Genomic DNA, 21748 nt, shown 5'->3' with positions numbered 1-21748 from the left:
TTTCATTGTTGGTGATTCTGTGTAATTTTCTGTTAAATATGTTGTCTGCTTTTTTCCCCTGATGCCTGAAAATAAATAACCTCTACTTAATGGCCATTTTGCCTGGAAATAAATGAAATTAAATGTGGTTTCTAACTTTTGCACAGTACTGTACATTCCTAAAATGTAAAATAATACAAGGTCTACAATAAATCTTGGTTAAATTTTCTTAATAATGACTCAAATGTCTTATGAAGGCTAAGTATCAGATTAGTAATATGCATTGCAGCCCTGTAGTTTTTATTTAATTATCACACTGCATCCAGCGCTCTCTCTTGCTGAATGGGTAGCCCTTCTCTATGAAGCCCCTGGGGTTTATACGCCAGTAACGGTCTCCTTTAAACACATAAGTGTAGCCATTAGTCCAGGTGAATGCTGCATCTGGATTGGACGGTAACCCAGTTGCAAGACCCGAGAGATGTTTAGGATAGTGGTTGAATTCTTTGCTGGAGCGCAGTTCATCCCATTGCCACCACACTGAACCCTGAGAGAAAGTGACGAAGACAGAAAACAATAAACCAACTGTTTTATGCTGGTGTGCTGGTCTGGTGCTAGTGCTAACTTTTGCATATATACAGTCCAGTGCAATAACTAAATGTGTCAGTTTCACTTTATACCCAACAATCTCACAGCACACTTTACTATAATATATACACTAGTTAAAACCTAGATCTCCAAGAACATATTCAACATTTTAAGGATTTGCTCCTGTACAAAAGAATGATAATGAACAGATCTGGCCAGGGGCCGTCTGATGGTTGGGGTGGCTTACCTTGATAAAAATGAGTTTTTTATTGGCATTGGAGTAAAAGGCTGAGTCAATGTTTGGAGGTATAATGAGCTGTTTTGGGTAGCCGTGGTCCAATTTAAAGCCAGAATACCTCCATACTTTCTCACCTAAAAGGAAAGGCACTGTTAGAAGGTCAGAGAAATGTGGAACAAGGCAGTCCTGTTTAACTGAACTTAGCACAGCACAGTGTGTGTAATGTTGAATTCAAGTAACTGGGTTCATAGTTTTTGGTAGAATTTTTAAAATGTTGTTACTATGTCTGTTCTAACTTATCAGATGTCAGAAAAATAAATATATAGAGACATTGTGTATCATAAAAAACCTCAAAGTATCATGATTTTTCATTTTGCCATATTGGCCAACTCCAAATCTTGGTTCGTTTCAGGGTTGTTTCTTACTGTTTCAATTGGGACTCAATTCTGTCAAAGAGCTAAATCAGACAAGCTACTTCACTCATTTACAAATATGACTGCTGAATACCTGAATTTGGATTTAGTGCCTGAGGACACACATTTCTATTCAAATTGCACATTATGATGTGCAATCAAATGAACTTGCTGTAGGTGTAAGGTGGTAGTCTACCTTTAAGGAAGTAGGATTTGTTGGTCCTCTGGGAATGCACCGCAGCGTTTAAGTGACCGGGCAGCTCTTTCCAAAGGACTTTAATCCGTGTGGGTGTGTTATAGCCAACATCTGATATTGTCCAGACATGATCTCCACTGAATGCAAATGTCTTGTGGAGAGGCCCTGAATGGGATAAACTTAAATCACTACATATATCATCTCAAAAAGCCATTCAATTCATAATAAATTAGATAATAAATTCTTGAAGCACACTTTTTAAAGGCTGTTCCATTCACTCTCTCACTGTACTAAATTATTATTATTATTGATGTGAATATACAACCCCAATTCCAATAAAGTTGGGATGTTGTGTGAAACATAAATAAAAACAGAATACAATGATTTGCAAATCCTTTTCAACCTATATTCAATTGAATACACAACAAAGACAAGATATTTAATGTTCAAACGGATAAACTTTATTGTTTTTTGCAAATATTCACTCATTTTGAATTTGATGCCTGCAACACGTTCCAAAGAAGTTGGGACAGGGGCAACAAAAGACTGGAAAAGTTGAGGAATGCTCAAAAAACACCTGTTTGGAACATTCCAAAGGTGAATAGGTTAATTGGAAACAGGTGAGTGTCATGATTGGGTATAAAGGGAGCATCCCTGAAAGGCTCAGTCGTTCACAATCGAGGACAGGATGAGGTTCACCACTTTGTGAACAACTGCATGATCAAATAGTCCAGCAGTTTAAGAACAACGTTTCTCAACGTGCAATTCATCATCTACAGTCCATAAGATCATCAAAAGATTCAGAGAATCTGGAGAAATCTCTGCAAGTGAGCAGCAAGGCAGAAAACAACATTGAATACCCGTGACCTTCGATCCCTCAGGCGGCACTGCATTAAAAACCCACATCACTCTGTAATGGATATTATCACATGGGTTCAGGAACACGTCAGAAAACCACTGTCAGTGAACACAGTTTGTCGCTCCATCTACAAGTGCAAGTTAAAACTCTGCCATGCAAAGCGAAAGCCGTATATCAACAACACCCAGAAACACCGCCAGCTTCTCTGGGCCTGGGCTCATCTGAGATGGAGTGATGCAAAGTGGAAAAGTGTCCTGTGGTCTGACGAGTCCACATTTCAAATTGTTTTTGGAAATCATGGACGTCGTGTCCTCCGGGCCAAAGAGGAAAAGGATTGTCCAGATTGTTACCAGCGCAAAGTTCAAAAGCCAGCATCTCTGATGGTGTGGGGGTGTGTTAGTGCCCATGGCCTGGGTAACTGGCACATCTGTGAAGGCACCATTAATGCTGAAAGGTACATACAGGTTTTGGAGCAACATATGCTGCCATCCAAGCAACGTCTTTTTCAGGGACATCCCTGCTTATTTCAGCAAGACAATGCCAAGTCACATTCTGCACATGTTACAACAGCGTGGCTTCGTGGTAAAAGAGTGCGGGTACTAGACTGGCCTGCCTACAGTCCAGACCTGTCTCCCATTGAAAATGTGTGGCGCATTATGAAGCACAAAATATGACAACGGAGACCCCGGACTGCTGAGCAACTGAAGATCTACATCAAGCAAGAATGGGAAAGAATTCCACATACAAAGCTTCAACAATTACTGTCCTCAGTTCCCAAACGCTTATTGAGTTTATCTGTTTGAACATTAAATATCTTGTCTTTGTAGTGTATTCAGTTGAATATAAGTTGAAAAGGATTTGCAAATCATTGTATTCTGTTTTTATTTATGTTTTACACAACGTCCTAACTTCATTGGAATTGGAGTTGTAAATATGAACATAAATATTATATTTATGATAATTAGCCATTCCTAAAAAATATCTATCTATCTATCTATCTATCTATCTATCTATCTATCTATCTATCTATCTATCTATCTATCTATCTATCTATCTATCTATCTTATCTATCTATCTATCTTATCTATCTCTATCTATCTATCTATCTATCTATCTATCTATCTATCTGATGTGACATTAGGGGTGGGTGGTACCAGGATGTATTCAAACATGATGCCAATATTTCAAAATGAAGATGCGTTAAATTTCTATTCCATGTCTAAACAGCTAAATAAACTCCACCTATTTACATTTTAGAGGGCTTCACTGATTGGTGGTGTTGAAACAGGAACATTTCTGTACATATTTCTGTTACCATGACCTCATTTCCACAGAAATATCAGGGACAAGATGTCATATTCAAAGTACACTGTACAGGGTGCAGTTGGATATCTGGTAGATTACATTGTCTTTACCCAGCATTATAGCATCCAGCGAGACAGTGCATGGATCAGGAACAGATAAGTCAGCTGCTGGCTTATTTGGCACTGCAGGGGCCACTAGGGGCTTTTCCACAGGTTTACCTGAACCCAAACAGAAAAGGAAAATAAAGACATGGTGAGTAAAACCTTTTCCTCAAGGCGACAGACTGTGGTTTGAGTCCCTGGCAAACCTGAGCAACTGCACACCACTACACCAACAGACCGCCTTGGGCTAGAGTCTTTAACGGCACATTCGCCTACCACTGTGGTATGATAAACTTGTAAAATACTCTGAATAAGAGCATCTGACAAATGCATAAATGTAAATTGGCTAATACTATCTAATACTTTCAATTACGATTAATATTTTTATGGATATGAAACTAGAATATTTTAAATCACAATGAGTCATTTAAATAATTTAACAGTTTGTGCTTTTGTATCATTTTCATGGAACATAAATGAACAATGCTACTAAGACACTGAAAAACAGCAGTGATATTTCTACCTTCCATCTAAAGAGCCAAAACCCTTTGAAAGCCTGTTGGTTAGACAGGCCAAAAGCTTTTATTAAAAAAAAAAAAACATTGAACTTGTTCTTGGAAATTTGTCAGTTTAAACTAGTACCCAGAAACTCTGTTTATAAGTTCATTAAGTGATTACTGTAAGGATTTTAGGATTATGGCTTATATAAGTGTGTAGATCAGAAGCACTGATCTGGAGATTCTATAATAAATCCAAGTGTGAGATTTGGTCCTGACCCCATTCTCACCATACAGTGCCTGGATACCGCGGATGTCGTCAGGGTGAAGTTTGAAGTCGCCACGGTAACCAGTGTACACAGGGCCCATAAGAGCACTGCGGTATTGGGAATGGCCTAAACCCAAGGCATGGCCAATCTCATGGGCTGCTACAATTCGAAGATTTGACCCAGAGCTCTGTCCCTCAGTCCACCTTTCATCTGCATCGAAGTGCACATTGCCAGACTCTGGACTGTCAGCGTGAGCCAACACCTCACCTGCAAAAACACCACAGCATCTCTGCATTACATTGCACACTGTTTACATGTCAACTGATGAGTGAAATCAGTCAGTTCAGTTTTAGAATGCATTGCCAATATGTTATGTAAATGCTGCTAATATGTTATATAAGAGCAACAGGCATTCCCATCTAAAGCCCTTGAAACCCCTTGAAAAAAAGTTGCTTTAGAAAAGGTTTTATAGGGAAATATGACCTTGAGTCACTTGAAATACTTCACAATTCTGCAGCAGGGACTTAGACAAAGCCTCTACTGCATAAGGAAGCAGTATGACAAGTATCTCTTCAGTAATCCGGTCTTTTCCCTGAACACGAATCACAATCGTCCAGGCCTTTTTCTCATTCTTTCTTTCTCTCTCACCTGGTCCATCAAATGGTACAGGGCAGGATTTGTCTTTCCCATGAAAGTAAATTTTGATGTCAGGGTATCCCTTGGTGACCTCATGGAAGCGAAGAGGCGAGACTTCACTCCAGTACTTGAATGCTGTCTGTATTGCTGTCCGTGTTTTAGCCATTCCCAGATTGGAAGCATGGTTATAGATACGGTAACTCAATTTCTTCTTACGCCAGTGACCTACCAGGGTACAAATCAAATCAGTCACTTGTATCTAAACAGCTGAGGGAATTTCACAAAGCACTTTTCAGTCCTCACTTTTAGCCAAAAGCAATGGCTCAGCCAAAAATAAAGTTTACACAGTATTCTCCTTTTCCCAAATGAGGTTGATCAACCAAGACATGCATGGTGTCTGACATTTCCTTGTAATTTTGCGCTGAAACTACAAAGCTAAATGTTAAATAATGAAACATGTAGCCACTGGTATAACATCATGCAAACTCAACGTCTGAGCCACATCAAGTTGTTAACCTCAAATAGACTTGCTTATGTGGTGTCTGTTACTTTATGATATAATCTATAAATTGACAAAAGTATGGTGAAAATTAGTAAATCAAGATGACTGCTGTTTTTAAGGATAGGCTCCAGCACCCCCCCACGACCCTGATGGAGAAGCAACTTAGAAAATGGATGGATGGATGGATGGATGGATGGATGGATGCTGTTTTTAACTATGTGACATATTCTTGTCCATGTTTATAGATATCAGTGTTAGAGACCTACAGAGCCCTGCCGGTGAGATCCTGTATAAATAAAAAATAATGCGTAGCCATGGGTTAGTAAGGTGTGGGAACAAGATAACTAAGTCATGGCCATGACATAGTAAGGTGTGGGAACAAGATCATTCTGTATTAAGCTGTGGTCAAGGCTTAATCATCTCATTCTCATGCCTTACTAGGTCATGGCCATGCATTAGGATCTCATCCCTATGTCTTACTAAGTCAAGGCCATGCTTTTTATTTATTTATTTATTTTAAACTGGATGTCACCAGCAGAGCTTCATAGAAACCACATTAGCACATCTATTTAAGAATACTTAGCATAGCTTGGGTGAACTGAAAAGTGTGTGATGACTTAAGCAGACAGGTTATATTGTGTTAATCTGGTGGCTAGAAGTTTCCATTCCTTGTTAGTTACTTTAGCCTTGTACATCTACTGCGAAGATTAAGGAGGCAAACATTGGATGCCACCCATGTCCTTGCTGATCAACTACATTTGGAGCAAGGAGGAAAACTGCACAAATACAATTTGGCTTAACTATCACTTTAATTATCTTACTAAGAAACCCTGCTTTGTGAAACATGCCTCTACAAAAGAGCTCCTTTTAACTGTATTCAGAGCAGTGAATTAAGCACCCTCAACAAATATGAATGGGGGACAGTTTGGTATCTGCATCATGCATCGACCAGTACGACCACTAAAAAACGCCAGTGTAATAGTAGCCGCCGAATTAAGTCACAGTCAAGTCAAGTCAAAGTTTATTTCTACAGCACTTTTCACAACAGGTGTTGTCACAAAGCAGCTTTACAGAAAACTCTGGGTCCAAGCCCCCAGGAGTGTGGCCAATGGCGACAGTGGTAAGGAAAAACTCCCTAAGAGCAAGAGGGAAAAACACCGACACCAGACAGCAAACAGCATTAGTACAAAATATTATACTACAAAATGGGGAAACAGGCAGAGCAATGGTTAATTAGATTAGTTTTAGCTCATGCAGCTACAGCAGCATTATTGGGAGGGTCAGTTCATGAGGGTGAGGTTTGCACAGCATTGTAGAGCATGAAGCTCAATAGTGGTCAAACCAGTCCAGAAGGCTAGCAAACAGTGGGCACCCGATCAAAAGCAGAAGAAGCAACAGGAGCAACAGCATCAGACCTCACAGGATGGGGAGTTATTCAAGTAAATCACAAAATGAAATACAGGCTGAGCATTTAAGGTTATGTCAGGTTCTGAAAGCTCCACCAGTGTCCTGCTCACCCAGTATGCGGTATTTGAGGGTCTTGTTGTTAAAGGGGTCCTGAAGGCCACAGCGTGGCTGTTTCATCATGATCAACGTCGCATTATCCAGCCAGCCAGTGACTGGTAGGTCCATCACTTTCTGGAATATTCTAATAAAGGAAAAGAGCTGAGAGAAATTAAATCTCTGAGGTCGTGTCTGTTTGAGGTAATCTAGATCCAGCTTGACCACATTTTCTCTTCAGACAAAAAACAATGTCATATTGTCCTTGCAGAGGTTTGATCTATGTAAGTTCTAGATTCATTCAGAGGCACTAGATCCATGAAAATAAAGGTTTATAAATAGTTCTTCACCCTCACTCTCAGAGTTCTGTATTGCACCAGCAAAAGGTTCTAAAATGTTTTCTATAAACTTTTTAGTGCTAAAAAGGGTCTTTGAAGAGCGACCAGGTTTTCCATCATGGAGAGGGACCATTTAACTGTGCAAAGAACCAATCATTTACTGCTGGAAGTCATAAATCTTAGACACTCTTTGTATTATTTTATAAAAATAATTTTTACGGAGTATAGCGCTGAAGAGACACCATCTGTTTATAGTTTATAGCCCAGATTTGTGGGGGGAAAATTGTGAGTAGACAAAAACATTGTTCAGCTTCTTCTATTAAGGGTTTAAAATTACTTCACCCATCTATTGGACTGGATAGAAGACCGTTACACCTCTCATATGACACACAGTTTTTTAATGTAGCTTATGAATATGAAAGTTATGAAGAATATGACAAAGTGCGTTTTGTAACCACTGGTGGTCTCATAGAGTTTAAGAGGTTAACTGGAACCCTTACAGTTTTGCATTCTTACATTTTTAACACTCAAACGTTTCATCTACAAAAAACGATCCTTTAAAGAAATGTCCTTCGACAGCTTCTGCACACTGTTAATGCACACCTGGACTGAATCTGTGTGAGAGTGAGGCCAAGCCAAGTGCTTCCATTTTCTACCGCCTGTTAAGAGTGATAATTAACTCATTTACAGGAGTAGCCTGATTTTAAGAAAGTTTCTAAGAATGTTATTCCAGTATCATGCAGCCAAACGGGATCATCGTTGATGAGATTGAAGGCAGCTAAAACGTTTTTACAGAATTCTAATTCTGACTGAAGTGGACATTTACAACTTTGTGAAGCAAAGTGAGAGAAAGTGAGCAGAGTGTGGAAAGAGGATGAGTGTGTGCATCACCTAAGTGCCTCGGTTAATTGCTCCAGCTGGCCGTCTTTGTCTTTGGGATGAAGAAGTGATGTAGGCAGATATCCATATTGCTTCAGATAGGCCTGAAAAGGGAAAGATATTTGGAGGTAATCCTTTTTAGAGATCTTTTAAGATTATTAAAAATGTATGGTCCTCCGAAATGCATATTCACTTTAATATCAAACATCAAATTACACAATTTTAGTCACCAATCCAATAGCGGTTCACACTATGGTGAATAGAAACAAGGCAACAAATAAAGAGTTAAAAGTTTCAGGTCTTACTGTGGCCTGCTTCAGTTCCTCTTTGTGCAGTGCAGCATACAGTGGCATCCAAATCAGCACCAGAAAGAGCATGCGGCCCATCTTCAGTGCCCGACCCTTCCAATTATCAGGGAGAAAGTTGACAGTTTCTCAACTGTCACACAATTCCAAAAAGTCAAAGAATGCAAATGACCTCGAGGAAGGAGCCTGAAAACTTGTCTAACTAATTCCTCAACCAGTTCCACTGTGCTGGATGAATGTCGAGCAGCCAGTCCTTGTTTGTGCACAGATTTGTCTCTAAGGGCCTAAATCTGATGTTTGTGTTTGTCCTCCTTTTTGTTTTGCTCGTTCTCCGGCTCTCTGGGGAGCGTATGTTTGTATTTATACCCTTTGACAGGAAAGGCGTTTAGCTTTACCCACTGTGTCTGACATATGCCAAGCCATCCTTTCAGGAGGGCAGGTCCAGCACCCTGACAAATGAAAAAAAGTCCTGCTTTAGCACTGTTAAAGGGCTCTTATCATGGAAAACCCATTCGCTCCTCAGCCCATAGCTTCACATGTGAAAAGTAGCTGCAAAAACAGCCCATTTTGATTTTATAACACTTGCTATGTAAACAACACTATCAATCTTAAAGGCATAGCAACAGAAATATCCTGTTCTAAGGAAGAAAGAGAGGTTGGAATGTGGTGATTCACTTAAAACTTCTATTACATCGCTTTATTATTTTAAAAGAAGGAATGAAGGAGGATTCTCATTCCTTAATGAAAATCGGGAAAACTGCACACTCAGAAAGTCAAAGTTGGTGGGCTTTCCCTTTTAGCACGTTTGTAGACAGATGGAAAATCATTTAATAACTTCCCACACAGCTTACGCAATTTAGACAATAAAACCATGCGCTACAATGAAGAATCCAAATTAAAGCACGGAATTCTACCCCTTCACGTCTCTATATAACAGTCTCTCAAGACCCATAAACCACGCTAATCTGTGGTCAGTTGGACGATCGCCCTTTCTGTCTCACTTATGCTGTTCTGTGGGATATTCTCTAAAACAACAGTTATGTACTACATGACATACCAAAGTCTATAATGCCATTTTGAAACTTTGAAACTGTTTAAGGAAACCAACGACCACAAAGAGTGTGATGTATTTACATATTTTGCTTTGGGTGGATTTTAGAAAAATGCTGCAACTTTGTTTTAAAGGTTCCGGTTATTTCTCCTTGTGTTTAAGTTGAATTGCATTCAATATTAGTGAGTATATGACACAAACAGAAGCGCATATGTAGAACTTTATATCCCTGGTCAAGTGGCACAACTTATTTTCACTCAAAGAATCAACAAAAATGTCATTTGACCAGCGCTGTTCAAACTTTTGCATATCTCTGTATATAAACAGTGAATCAATGTAATATTTTAAATTGTGGTATGAGTTTATGTGCTATGAATGAAATGGGGACACAACTGCAGATGACCAAGCAGTTTCATATATTCCCCACCGCAAAACGACTGATCTTGATCACAAAGCACCTGGTAATTTTCTGATGAGCTGGATCTGGTGTGTTGGGTCAGAGAATACTGGAAGTTGTTTGGGGCAGGCGGACTGCAGAACTTGATCTGAAGTAAGAGGGGTTGTTGGGTCAATAATACTAAAAAGCAGTAAAAGCTGATGCCCATGGTGATATTTTTTGCAACATTCACACAAATGACCTCAAATTTGAGTCTATCCATCCATCCATCCATTTTCTAAGCCGCTTCTCCATCAGGGTCGCGGGGGGGTGCTGGAGCCTATCCCAGCAGTCTTCGGGCGGAAGGCAGGATACACCCTGGACAGGTCGCCAGTCCATCACAGGGCAAACAGACAGACACAGACAGTCACTCACACATTCACACCTAGGGGCAGTTTAGCATGTCCAATTGGCCTCCACACAGAGAGGACCCTGATCACCCGGTCGGGGAATCGAACCCAGGCCCTCCTCGCTGTGAGGCGACAGCACTACCCACCGCCACCGTGCCGCCCCAAATTTGAGTCTATTTGTCCTCTATTCATTTGTTGTAACATGTTTATCTAAAAAAAAACCCTTTCATTCATTCATTGCTTGCTCCACAAAGTTTGATTTTGTCAGTTTAGTGCGTGGCCTGCTGGGACGTGATCTTAGTAACATTTAGTCACTAAAGAAAGTGTTTTCAATGCAGCAACCGAGAATCTCTGATGTTAAAGGAGAGAACCAGCAGCTATAATCATATCCAGTCAGACAGGGTTTGTTCTATGCCATATATCTGCTAATGTCTCTCAGAATATCCTCCATGCCTCTCTGTCATATTTGTGTCACACATCATTTCCTCACATAACTTCTATTTGCTAAGGAAAGTAACACTTAAATAATCTGAAAACGTTGCACTCACAGCTGACAAATAGCATATAGTGCTGTCACGCAGACACCACAACCATCATAACTCAAGTTTAACCATCAAAACACAATGATGAACAGCATCAACAAGCACATCTACCACCAAGGTTTTAGAATAAGGAGAGATATTTCGGAGAGTCTGTGGTTGCATGGTCTTGCAGTCTGTATCTTCCTTCCTCTTAGTCTTCTCATCTTCTGCGACAGGATGATTTTTTTAATTGTTTAAAAAAAGAAAAAAGTGCAGCGGTGGTCACAAATCAGAGTACACAAGTCCTGTTCTTTAACAGAGGAAAGTGTGAGGAATGGTGGGAGTTTGAATGGATAGCTTTTTCCTGTCTTCCTGTCCAGAATATGACATCACCCAGCAGGTTTATGGTAATCACTAGTTCATGTGTCGGCCCTTGGTCGTATAAGGTTAACTCTCCTGTAAAACCCACATCTTGAGTGGAAACAGGAGGAGTCATTCTAGAGGTACTGAGTTTACAGCAGTGTCAGCATGTTTGAAACCCACCTGTTTTCATAAAGCTGGGCTGTGGACCTGGAAACTGATTACTTTACGCAAGAAACAAAATATGACTTCAAATACCTGCTGGTTACATTACTGTGCAACCCTGAGGCCTACATTTTAAGTTTAATTGAAGTGACCCTTATTAGTCCCTCAATGGAGAAAATTCACCAGTGCTTTTAACCCATCCGTGAAGTGAGACACCACATTCACTGTAGTGAGCACATACATACTTACATAAACACCAGTTTTAATGTTCTAGTGCCATATTTCCAATTCTCAGTAAGGGATTCTTGACAGCTACGCATCTTTTCAGACCCATCGTGTTGAGTTGTCTTCCTACAGTGGAAGGATGGACAGAAACACCTGTGCACTTTTCCAAAAGATGAAAGTGAGTATTGGTGGTCTACCAGGCACAGTTTGACGTATGTCAAATGTATTCTTATGCAAGTGGATTATTTTATATCTAATCTCCTGAGAAATATCCCTTTTAGCCATTTTAGATGCAGGTGAGAATGAAATCATAACACCCACAAAACCTTTGGGAGATCCTTTTGTTCAGAGAATACAATTGTAACTTGCTGGTTTTAAGATTAGAAAGATGTAGGAGTTAAAATTCAGTAGAGTGAGCTAATTAAATACTGATGCTGATTTTATATTATACTGTTTTGAAGGCTTTGGTGTAATTTTATGCTAAGAGTTTCCTGCTTTTTCCTGACACTGAAGATTGAATATCTTGTACTTAAAGGTTGTTTTGACTGGAAATTAAATCAACAAGAGTGAGCAGTAACTTTTACACAGTACTTTACATTCCGACATTCAAATGTTTCCCTTTCAATGTATAATACTGGTTTCATCTTTGACTGCTCCATTGATCAGCCATCTGCTATGGCAGTGTTTCTCAAACTGGTACACAGTGACCCCCAGATGCTCCACATTTTGCATATTTGACTCACAATGGACAATGTTTCTGTACACTTACCACAGGTGCAGTTGATTTCTCCACTTCACAATCACTCATGCTAAGCTGTGTGAGGGACATTCCAAACCTCTGAGAGTTGAAAGCTTGCAACAGGACAGCAGAGGCCAAGTCAACTGAGGGGTTAAATCATTCTGCCATTCTTAGATGATGCTCCTCCTGTAACTCACACAAATATTCTCAATTCCCTTTGCTTTCAAGACTCCAAAGAGCTCACAGTAACCCAGAATTACATATTGCACAAAACAGCAGTTGCCAGTATATTAGAAACACCTATCATGTATCTACATTGGTCATTTTAATCAGATATTCCTACCATATAGGTGCAGGGTTTTTTTTTTTTTTACAGTTACTGACAACAGCCCATCTATTGCTGTACTGTCTACCCCATCCATCGAAAAAGACCCACCATACGACTGCCACTGGCCATATATTATTTGTGGGGGTGCATGATGGTATTGGATTCACATTGTTTTGAACAGATAATTGCATATAAATATAAACTGATAGATTTTTTAATTTGGCCAATATTCTACAATTCAAGATTTATTTATCTTACAGCAGAAGAGCAGAATATTTAGACGATGCTGGACTACGGTGCTAAAATATCTGCATTTTATTCATTTGCATACATAATCCTCTACAAAAAAAATATATATTTCACTGTTATGCTAATCCAGAAAGACGTAGATCAAATATTTCTATATTTTATAAATACTCATCTATCAGGATCAGAAAACATGTACATGAATATCAGATACATACATAAGCTAACAATTCCCATATTGGTACAGCCCTAATTATTTAGGTGGTGAGCTGTTCTCAGCAGAGCCATGACATTAGCCAGGTTTTCATCCAGCCGTCGATTTAAGCAAATAACTGACAAGTAGCAACACAGTCATACAATTTAGTTTCCGTCAACTCTGAATCAGACAAACTCTCAATGCAACGTCTGTAAAAACTCTTCTGAAAAACATGGACTGAATTTACAGAAAAACTTTAAAAGGTGCACTATTTTTTTTGGTCAAAATTGAAAGAAGTAGCACTACTAAATCAGGAATAAAAATGCTTAAATATTGTGTGTGCACTGCTGCAAATCGGGCTGAAAGTCTGAAATACCTTAAAAATGGACCACCTCCTACATATTTATGGATTAATGTCACGCTCAGCCCTGCGATGGACTGGCGACCTGTCCAGGGTGTATCCTGCCTTCCGCCTGAAGACTGCTGGGATAGGCTCCAGCATCCCCCCGCGACCCTGACGGAGAGGCGGCTTAGAAAATGGATGGATGGATGGATGTCACGCTCAAACGTTAAAAAAAAGAAGGTCTGGCTTCATGTTTATACTTCAAATGGAAAATCAACATTATACTGATGAAGATATGATGACTAAAGGAGATAATTCACATCCACGGAAACACATGGCCTTAAAGAGTTTTGTTTAAATACTCTGTCAATTCTCTTGCAAGCATCAAATTCATCCACTTGAAGTGGTCTGATTAACACCACGGTTACACAATATTCTATATACTGCAGACAATTACACATTTCCACCAGAGAGGTCTCCAAATCCCCAAAACTTACATAGGGGAGCTTTTAATGTTATGCAGCTTCTTGTTGCTGTTTTGTTTAAATTCATGGCTGTATTTTATATTGCAAGAGCACAGAGAGAGAACATATTTATGTTCTTTTACTTTCTAACATGAAAGATAAAGGCATGCTGCAACTTCTGTGTCAGTTCACTGCTACCAGCTCCGTCCTGTAGTTCCTACGATCACCAAAACAGAAACACCTCAACAGTTATATGACTTTTTTTTTGTTTTTGTTGTGTGCAACTTTTCTGCAAAGTCTGCTGAATATAGTTAAATTGGCCATTTCCACAAACTCTATGTTGATGGAAACATAGCTATCTATATACATGGTAGTGGCATGTTAGCATTGAGCTGGTACGAGTAAATCAGGCACAGCAGCTAATAAACTGGCAAGCGAGTATGTCAAACACCATACAACAGCCTATATGTGCAAACCACATTTGCATTTTTCACAGCACCACCAACTTGCTCTGATAAACCTTGCTCTGGAAAACTGATGGAGAGAAACACAGTTCTCTAAAATAGGGTGGATTTTTTGCCGCTTTAATGTAATAGAATACTACCGTTTAATATTTGACAAATACTAAAGTTTTAAAAAAAAAACAAAAAAAAAAACAAAAACAATACACACACAACATATACAATAAAAAGGACTCCTGAAAGCAAGAAAAAATGACTGGGCTGATGTTTTAAGTACTGTCTTTCTTGTTCAGGCCATAACTATATCCGTTCCATACTTGTTGTGCAAGTAACTTTGGACTCACAATATACTGTATCTTACTGAGACTGGTATGGAGATCACACATTTTAAAACATGAAGAGACCTTCTGAAGCCATTCAAGTCCTTGTGCTCCTCATAGAAATCGATCATCATTGAAGTGGTATTCTGTTCTTTCAGTCAGACATGAGTATGAAGAAATGGTAGTGTGCGCTGCTTTACTGTACAACGTTATAGCTTTGTCAAAGTGGGATCCCTCCATTATTAGAAAAGACACGGTGATCCAATTCCAACTGAGAAAAAGGTCTCAATCTTCTTTCCCCCCAGCCACTTTTCCCCTTTTGGAAAGGTCCAACTTGCAGGGATGCAGAACTGCACTTGAGCCACAGATCATGATTAGTACTGCTCTGGGGAAAAACAAGGTCAAGAGTAATAAGAGCACTATTATTTTTATAAAAGATATTTGCTTATCCCTGCTTCACTGCTTGGCAGAGGGATTGCTTGGGCATTACACCTGGAATCAGGCCAACTGGAACAAATGAAGGTCTAGTCTAGATTCAAAAGTATAGTATATAGTGTCACAGCCTCCAAACAAGACAAATCCACAAAAAAACACCCTCCCTGCTCCCCTCTCCTTTTATGGGCAGTCTGCTTCACAATTCTCCCTCCAGTTGCTTTATCTCATCCCGTAACGCCTGGGCCCGCCCCAGTTTGTCCAACTGATCCTTGGAGGGGTTCTGTAGCTCTCCTGAGTCCAGTTTCTGCTGCAGCTCCTCCACCTGCCGAAGCTTCTTCCGCAGGTTCTTGATCTTCTTGGCTTTCTCAGTGGCTGCGATGGTCGGATCAGCTGGGGCAGCTGTGTTGTTCTGCTCTTCAGATGCTACCGCCACCTTCTCAAGATCTTTCCCCAGATACTCCACCTCCTCAGATGATTCCTGCTGGCCTTGGGCCTGAGCCTGTTGCTGCTGTTTGCGTTTCTCTTTGCGCTTCATGTTGCGCTTAGCTGCTTTGGAGAGTCCGGCAGTCTCGCCCTCTTTGTCTCCTCCCTTAGCCGGCTGCTGTTGGTGCTGCTGCTTAGCCACCACTGCGTCCTCTGGACTCAAGCCAGGGGGGAGGTCAGGTTTACTCTTGAAAAACTTCACATATTTATTCTCGTAGCTGTTCAGAAGAAGGGAAAAAATTAAAAACAGTATGTGACATTTCAGAACTGCATATAAACACACACACACATACATACATATTCACACGTGTGTGTGTGTGTGTGTATGTATATATATATATATATATATATATATATATATATATATATATATATATGCATAATATAAAGCTGAGATTCAAATCACAGATTCACATTCAACCTTTGCCAGTTACAGTACAATCCCTACACCAACCAGCCACCTTATGAAATGGACATCTTTATATTTGCTGCTGTACTGTCCACTCTATTAGACAAGCCTACCTTATTGGTGCAGCTTGTAGATGTACTCTCAGAGACAATAGCTCATCTGTTGCTGCACAGTTTGTGTTGGTCATCCTCTAGTCCATGTGTGTCAGGCTTCAGTTCTCACAGGCCAGAACACTGCAGTTTAGCACACTGCCTAATTAAACCTGCGTTTGCCATTTCTGACCAATTCTGATTGCCCTAGTCATGAGACAGTTGAGTAGCAGCTCAAACATGAGTGAGACATGTCAGCAGCACTGTCATGATGTCAGCTGTGTGGAGTTAATCTAGCTAACAAGATCATGCGTAATAGCCCAGAGTTCCAGTTTGAGTGTCTTAAAATGCCATGTGTACTGTACAGTGTTCCACTGTATGTTTCATACTGGAAATGCAATTATTTCTATGTTAAGCTACAAATTATGGTCTACATTGTTGTTTTTTGCCATTTCCTTGAGGTATAGGTTACACTGAGTGCTGGAACTCCTGCATAAAGATGAAGTTTCATTTTGAATGCCTGAATTATGCTGACCAATCAAAAATGCTGCTAAACGTTGTGTGTCTGAAAACAGTTTAAATGAAAAACAGCAGTATTGCAAGTCATGCTGTGGGCTATAGATTTCTTCCTTTAGGAAAGCAGAATATTTGTTTGAGTACGATGTTATTTAGATGGATAGGTGAAGCAAAGCATCCAGGCAAATGTTCTATTAACATCTGTTGTTAAAGAGAGGGAAAAAGACGGTATCAGACTGGAATCGCTATCAGCAGATACTCAAGGTTGCAGTATCGGTATTGGACATGAAAAGTGGTATAGAGCCACTTCTAGTATAAGTCCCTATCCTAAAAGTGTTATGAACACATGCTAATGTTTCCAATGCTCTATTTTCACTGAAAATTTTCAGTGGAGGTGAAAAACAGGTTCGACTTCAAGTATGACCATTAAGTGCCTGTGTTTCCAAAAAAATCAATTCAGTTTATTCCCCCTAAGTGGCTGACAACAAAAGTTGGGAAAAACGACTTACTGCTGTGGTCAGTGCGATGCTGCTGCTGGCATAATTTTACATTGTTGCTCCATTAAAAGCAATGGAATATCCAGTTTGCAGTGGTCTGTCTACCCCCAACTTGTAAATGCAGCATTACAGCTTAGAATTCCCCATAGAATAGACCAACAGCTATTTAAACATAACACCTATGTGCCAGCATTCGACAGGCAAATTTGCACTGGACACTCAGGGCACCAAGCCAATTGATCTACTGGGCAGAATACAGAATGAGATTTGAGAAGAATTATAGTAACTTTTTTATATGTACAAAAATGCATATATCTCCAAAAAAGGTACCTTTACAAGAGAAGGAAAAATGTTCTTAACTTTTAACAGAAGTAAATGGAGAAATGTTTTTCCAAGTAATTTTGGACTATTTCTGGTTTTGTTCGCACAGAAGCAACATACGTGTGTGTATGCGTGCTGAGGGGCTGTGATTTTGAATGTTGTGCTTTATAAAAGAGTTACCACCAGTAAAGAATAAGCTTGTGATGTCTGGAAAAATATGACATACTTGAGAGGACATCACATTCTCCAAAGACACAAAATTTCCTTCCACTCTACACTGAATTCTTTAAATATATTTAACATAATCTCTTATCTAATAGTTTCCTATGGTCATTACTGGCAATAAAACCAAGTTTTAATCTCTCAGCCATGATGACAAGCTACAAAGAACAGCTCTGTGTATGGAAAGGAGTTGTTACTGTCATACTGTGGAGGTATCTTTAATGTAACAGATGGCGAATCCTGACAGAATATGATTTGAGACGATTTGTTCCGTATCTGACTAAACAGGCTCTGGATCTTGCATTAGAGGGTGAAAATGAGAGGTTTTGTTATCAATGGTGATATTTGTGAATGTGTAGAAATTCAGCAGGTCTACTGGACTGTTAAAAGGAATAATTAAAAAATAAATCAAATAGTAAAATTTAAAATGTAATAATGATAATTTAATTAAATAAATCTTAAATGCAAGTGTCCACTTGGGCTACAGGCTCTTCATTTTTGGTGACAAAGTGAAATGTTGTGGCCAGGGGCACCAGCCAATAGACAATGCTGGCCCCTGCATATGTAATGCCTCTGAAATTTCAAAGGAAATATATAATTTATAAAACTGCATTGCTGTTGAATACAGTTCTATACGTAATTATTCATATGAATCCATGCTTAAAACTTACACCGGCACTTCCTCCTGTGGTACGTATCCCTCCTTCACTCGCCGGGGTTTCCTCCATGTTCCATCTGGCCGCTGTGTAGCAGCAATGTACTTTCCTGTCAGAAAACACAAAAATGTATATATACGAATAGGGAGTATATTATGGTGGTATACACTGGACAAAGACATATATAAAGATATATTTCCAATAAAGTATTACAAAGATCTTGTCTGCCGACCAAGGTTTAGCGAACACAAAAGCATTAATACAAAGGCAGCACCTTTGAAAAGAATGGAGGATCACATTTCCCAGCTTTATTCAAAGTATCCTTCTGCTTAGAACATTTTACGATATTATAGTGGTCTAGAAATTACAGCTTGAAATATTTGTCCAAATTTGATGGGAGCCGACTGCTCAAACTGGGTTTAGACTCCTTTGTGTCAGACTCAAGTCAGGTTCAGCTTTCATGTTCAGGTTCTCACAGCCCACCTACCTGGAGGGATTCACTCATGTTATTGACACAATTTACTGAGGTCCACAAGGCACCTGATCAAGAAAAAATAATAATGTGGCAGAAATAAAACAGTAGACCTATTTTTTTTAAACATTGCAGCCAAAAGGATGATTATTTCTCTGGCCAAAGTTTTTTTTCCCAACACGTTCAATATATTACATGCAACACTTTCATAAACAGAAACCGGGATTTAGGATTAACGTCTTATTCACCTAACAAGCAACAACAACATCTAACAACAAGTTTATCCAGGCTAATTACACTGGCAATGTTGTTCCATAGCACTACTTAATTAATAAATATTTCAAGCGGAATTTAAACTTAATTTCAGACAGTTATTTGACTACATTAAGTTATACTTTATTTTACTTTGCTATGTAATATTGTATTGCTATATATACATAATATACACAATATATACATAATATATGCTATGTATAAGTATTTTTACAACATAAATAACAGTTATTATCGCCATCATTTGCAATATCAGGTTTTATTTGACACAGAGTGATAAAGTGCTGGTTTGGTCAGTTTTAGACAGAATTTTGTTGGGCTTAGGACAGTCTCAAAAATTGATACTATGGTTCTGGTCAGGCTCAGTGCAGATTCAGACCCAAAAGACAATGGTGTGGGTTGGGTTGGATCAGGCCTGGACAAATATATTCTCGACCTACATTTGGATTTTGACCAAAAGTAAAGCTCTACTACAGGGGTGCACAAGTCCAGACCCGGAGGGCCGTGTCCAGCACAGGCGATGCTCCGACACAACGAATTACACTTATCTGTCTATTGATAGGTTAAGTGTGTGCGTGTTTGAGCAGGGAAACCTCCAAACTGTGCTGGACACCAGCCCTCCGGGACCAGAGCTGTGCACCCCTGCTCTACTAGAAATGCAGCTCGTCTAGACTGCAAATATTTTCAGGTGAGGCTCCATTCTCAAAAAGAAGCATTAGGAATGGAAGTGTGGATACATCCCTGCTGATCCACCCACCTCTACTTTGCAAAGACAGCCAAACATGAATCCCTCATACCTTCTCAGGCTGAACACCTGCAGCTTCTGTTTATAGAGTTATACTTGATGATCAGAAACCTTTATTAGTCATGTTCAGTAATGCGTGATTTGAGGTGGAAGGATCGGATTGAGACTCTGACGCTGATTTTGAAAAGGAAAATCTCATAAAACCAGGATGAATGCACGTAAAACACAGCACGGCTGTACCCCACGTTGTGTGATTTGTTTGCAAACCTGGGAATCTGTATGGAGCTGCATGAGACGAAGACTAACCAAACGTTAAACGTCCATGCCTACATGAACAAACAGGCGGAGACAGAAGCTCGCTAGCTAGCTAGCTAACGTTAGCTAAGCAGCCATATAAGTGTTTTTTTTTACTCAGCCTATGCGGGTTTGCTGCAGAGCGTAAAGTTAGCCTGCTAGCTTGCTGCCATAGCTCCTGTTTAACGCATTACTGTGTGTTAAAGCGCTAATGAAGGCGACACGCTGCGTGCTGTGCGACTAACAGCGCGGTCTGGAGGTTCATTCACACCGACAGGCTGCTGAACACGCTGCTGCGGCGCTTCACTGACAGAAAGAAAACACGCTGCGCCAGGTCAAAGCGAATATGCTGTTAAGGCATTTGTGACTGAAATGAAATCTGTACGAGTGTCGAGTTTGCAAGGACAACAGAAATAACCGCTAGTAAAATCATTTAGCTCACCAGACTCATCCGTTACATAGGGAGTCGCCATCTTGCCAGATGCGGGGTTTCCGTTCACATGGCGGAAGACGGGCGAGTGAGGCGTTTCAAAGAGCCGCTCGCAGATTAAAGGAGCTAGAAATCTTCTCATATCCTCCCCGTATTAAACAGTTTCCATTTTCCGTATTAAATCTGTCTGAGAAACACTGAGTGTGGTTACATGCGGTCCAATAAGTGCCGAGAATCAGATTTTCAGTAATTTGGTGTGTTTACCTGCACATACCCTTGGATATCAGACAATATGGAAACTCAGGTCTACGTGACTCAGGCAGTAGCTGGATTTCTGCTTTGCAACCCGCCAGTGAGCTCACAGAGGATGTAATGTAAACATAACATCAACCATCAAGTCGCTTTAGCGGAAGATACGAACACAAGTCATCTAGAAGATGAAGAATATCTGAATCCTTCATTTTGTCAAAGGGTGCAGTTGGCTCCAGCATCCACAACGGCCAGCTAATGCTTTATATGTAATGTTGATAACAAAGAAATATTACTAAATATGAAGAAATATGTTTTCAGCTCCCATGTAGCTTTCCAAGATACATTTTAGGCCAAAATCTCATCTCAGAACTATCATCAAAGAGTTTTACAGGCATGGAATGCTCTGGGTGTCTGGTTTCTATCACCACCGCTGTGAACAATTCCTACTTTCTAAGTTTCTCTGGACTGGAGCATTTCACATCTAACCAATCTAAACGAATTTGTTTACATGTCAATGATTTAATTATACAGAATCTTTGGGGAAAAAATCTATAAAAGTGTATACCATGTGGAAATTCTAGTTAAAAGTGGAGGTATGGAGCCATGTATTGAGTAAAAGTGCAAAAGTATCAAAAGTATTCTGAATCCTTGCTGAAAGACAGACAGCATAGCTGTGGGCTGTGGACAGTTTCATTTTACTTTGATATGAATTTGGTTATATGTTTCTATAAAAATGTAATAATAATAATAATGATAATAATAATAATAATAATAATAATAATAAATACTCTGAGTAAATATGTAAATATGCCAGAGTAAAATCTCCTGGCCTTTGATGACAGGTAAT

The 21748-nt window shown here is 39.6% G+C and overlaps 2 protein-coding genes across 2 annotated transcripts; both read right to left on the bottom strand.

Annotated features, from left to right (window-relative positions):
• Positions 1 to 94: 94 nt before the first annotated feature.
• On the bottom strand, positions 95 to 8799 carry LOC108425035 (matrix metalloproteinase-19-like). Its single transcript, XM_017693413.2, has 9 exons — positions 8603 to 8799; positions 8310 to 8401; positions 7098 to 7228; positions 5091 to 5303; positions 4464 to 4709; positions 3686 to 3793; positions 1412 to 1576; positions 812 to 936; positions 95 to 523 (listed from the first exon to the last, which is right to left on the bottom strand). Exons 1-9 carry the CDS (start codon positions 8681 to 8683, stop codon positions 284 to 286), a joined length of 1401 nt encoding a protein of 466 aa, XP_017548902.2. The 5' UTR covers positions 8684 to 8799; the 3' UTR covers positions 95 to 283.
• A 5790-nt stretch (positions 8800 to 14589) lies between these two features.
• pym1 (PYM homolog 1, exon junction complex associated factor) lies at positions 14590 to 20727 on the bottom strand. Its single transcript, XM_017693454.2, has 3 exons — positions 20662 to 20727; positions 18451 to 18544; positions 14590 to 15943 (listed from the first exon to the last, which is right to left on the bottom strand). The coding sequence occupies exons 1-3, from the start codon at positions 20690 to 20692 to the stop codon at positions 15439 to 15441; spliced, it is 630 nt and encodes a 209-aa protein (XP_017548943.1). The 5' UTR covers positions 20693 to 20727; the 3' UTR covers positions 14590 to 15438.
• Positions 20728 to 21748: the final 1021 nt, after the last annotated feature.

Source organism: Pygocentrus nattereri, chromosome 28 (assembly GCF_015220715.1).
Source record: "Pygocentrus nattereri isolate fPygNat1 chromosome 28, fPygNat1.pri, whole genome shotgun sequence".
Classification (NCBI taxonomy): domain Eukaryota; kingdom Metazoa; phylum Chordata; class Actinopteri; order Characiformes; family Serrasalmidae; genus Pygocentrus; species Pygocentrus nattereri.
This window is presented reverse-complemented; position numbering and strand designations above follow the sequence as displayed.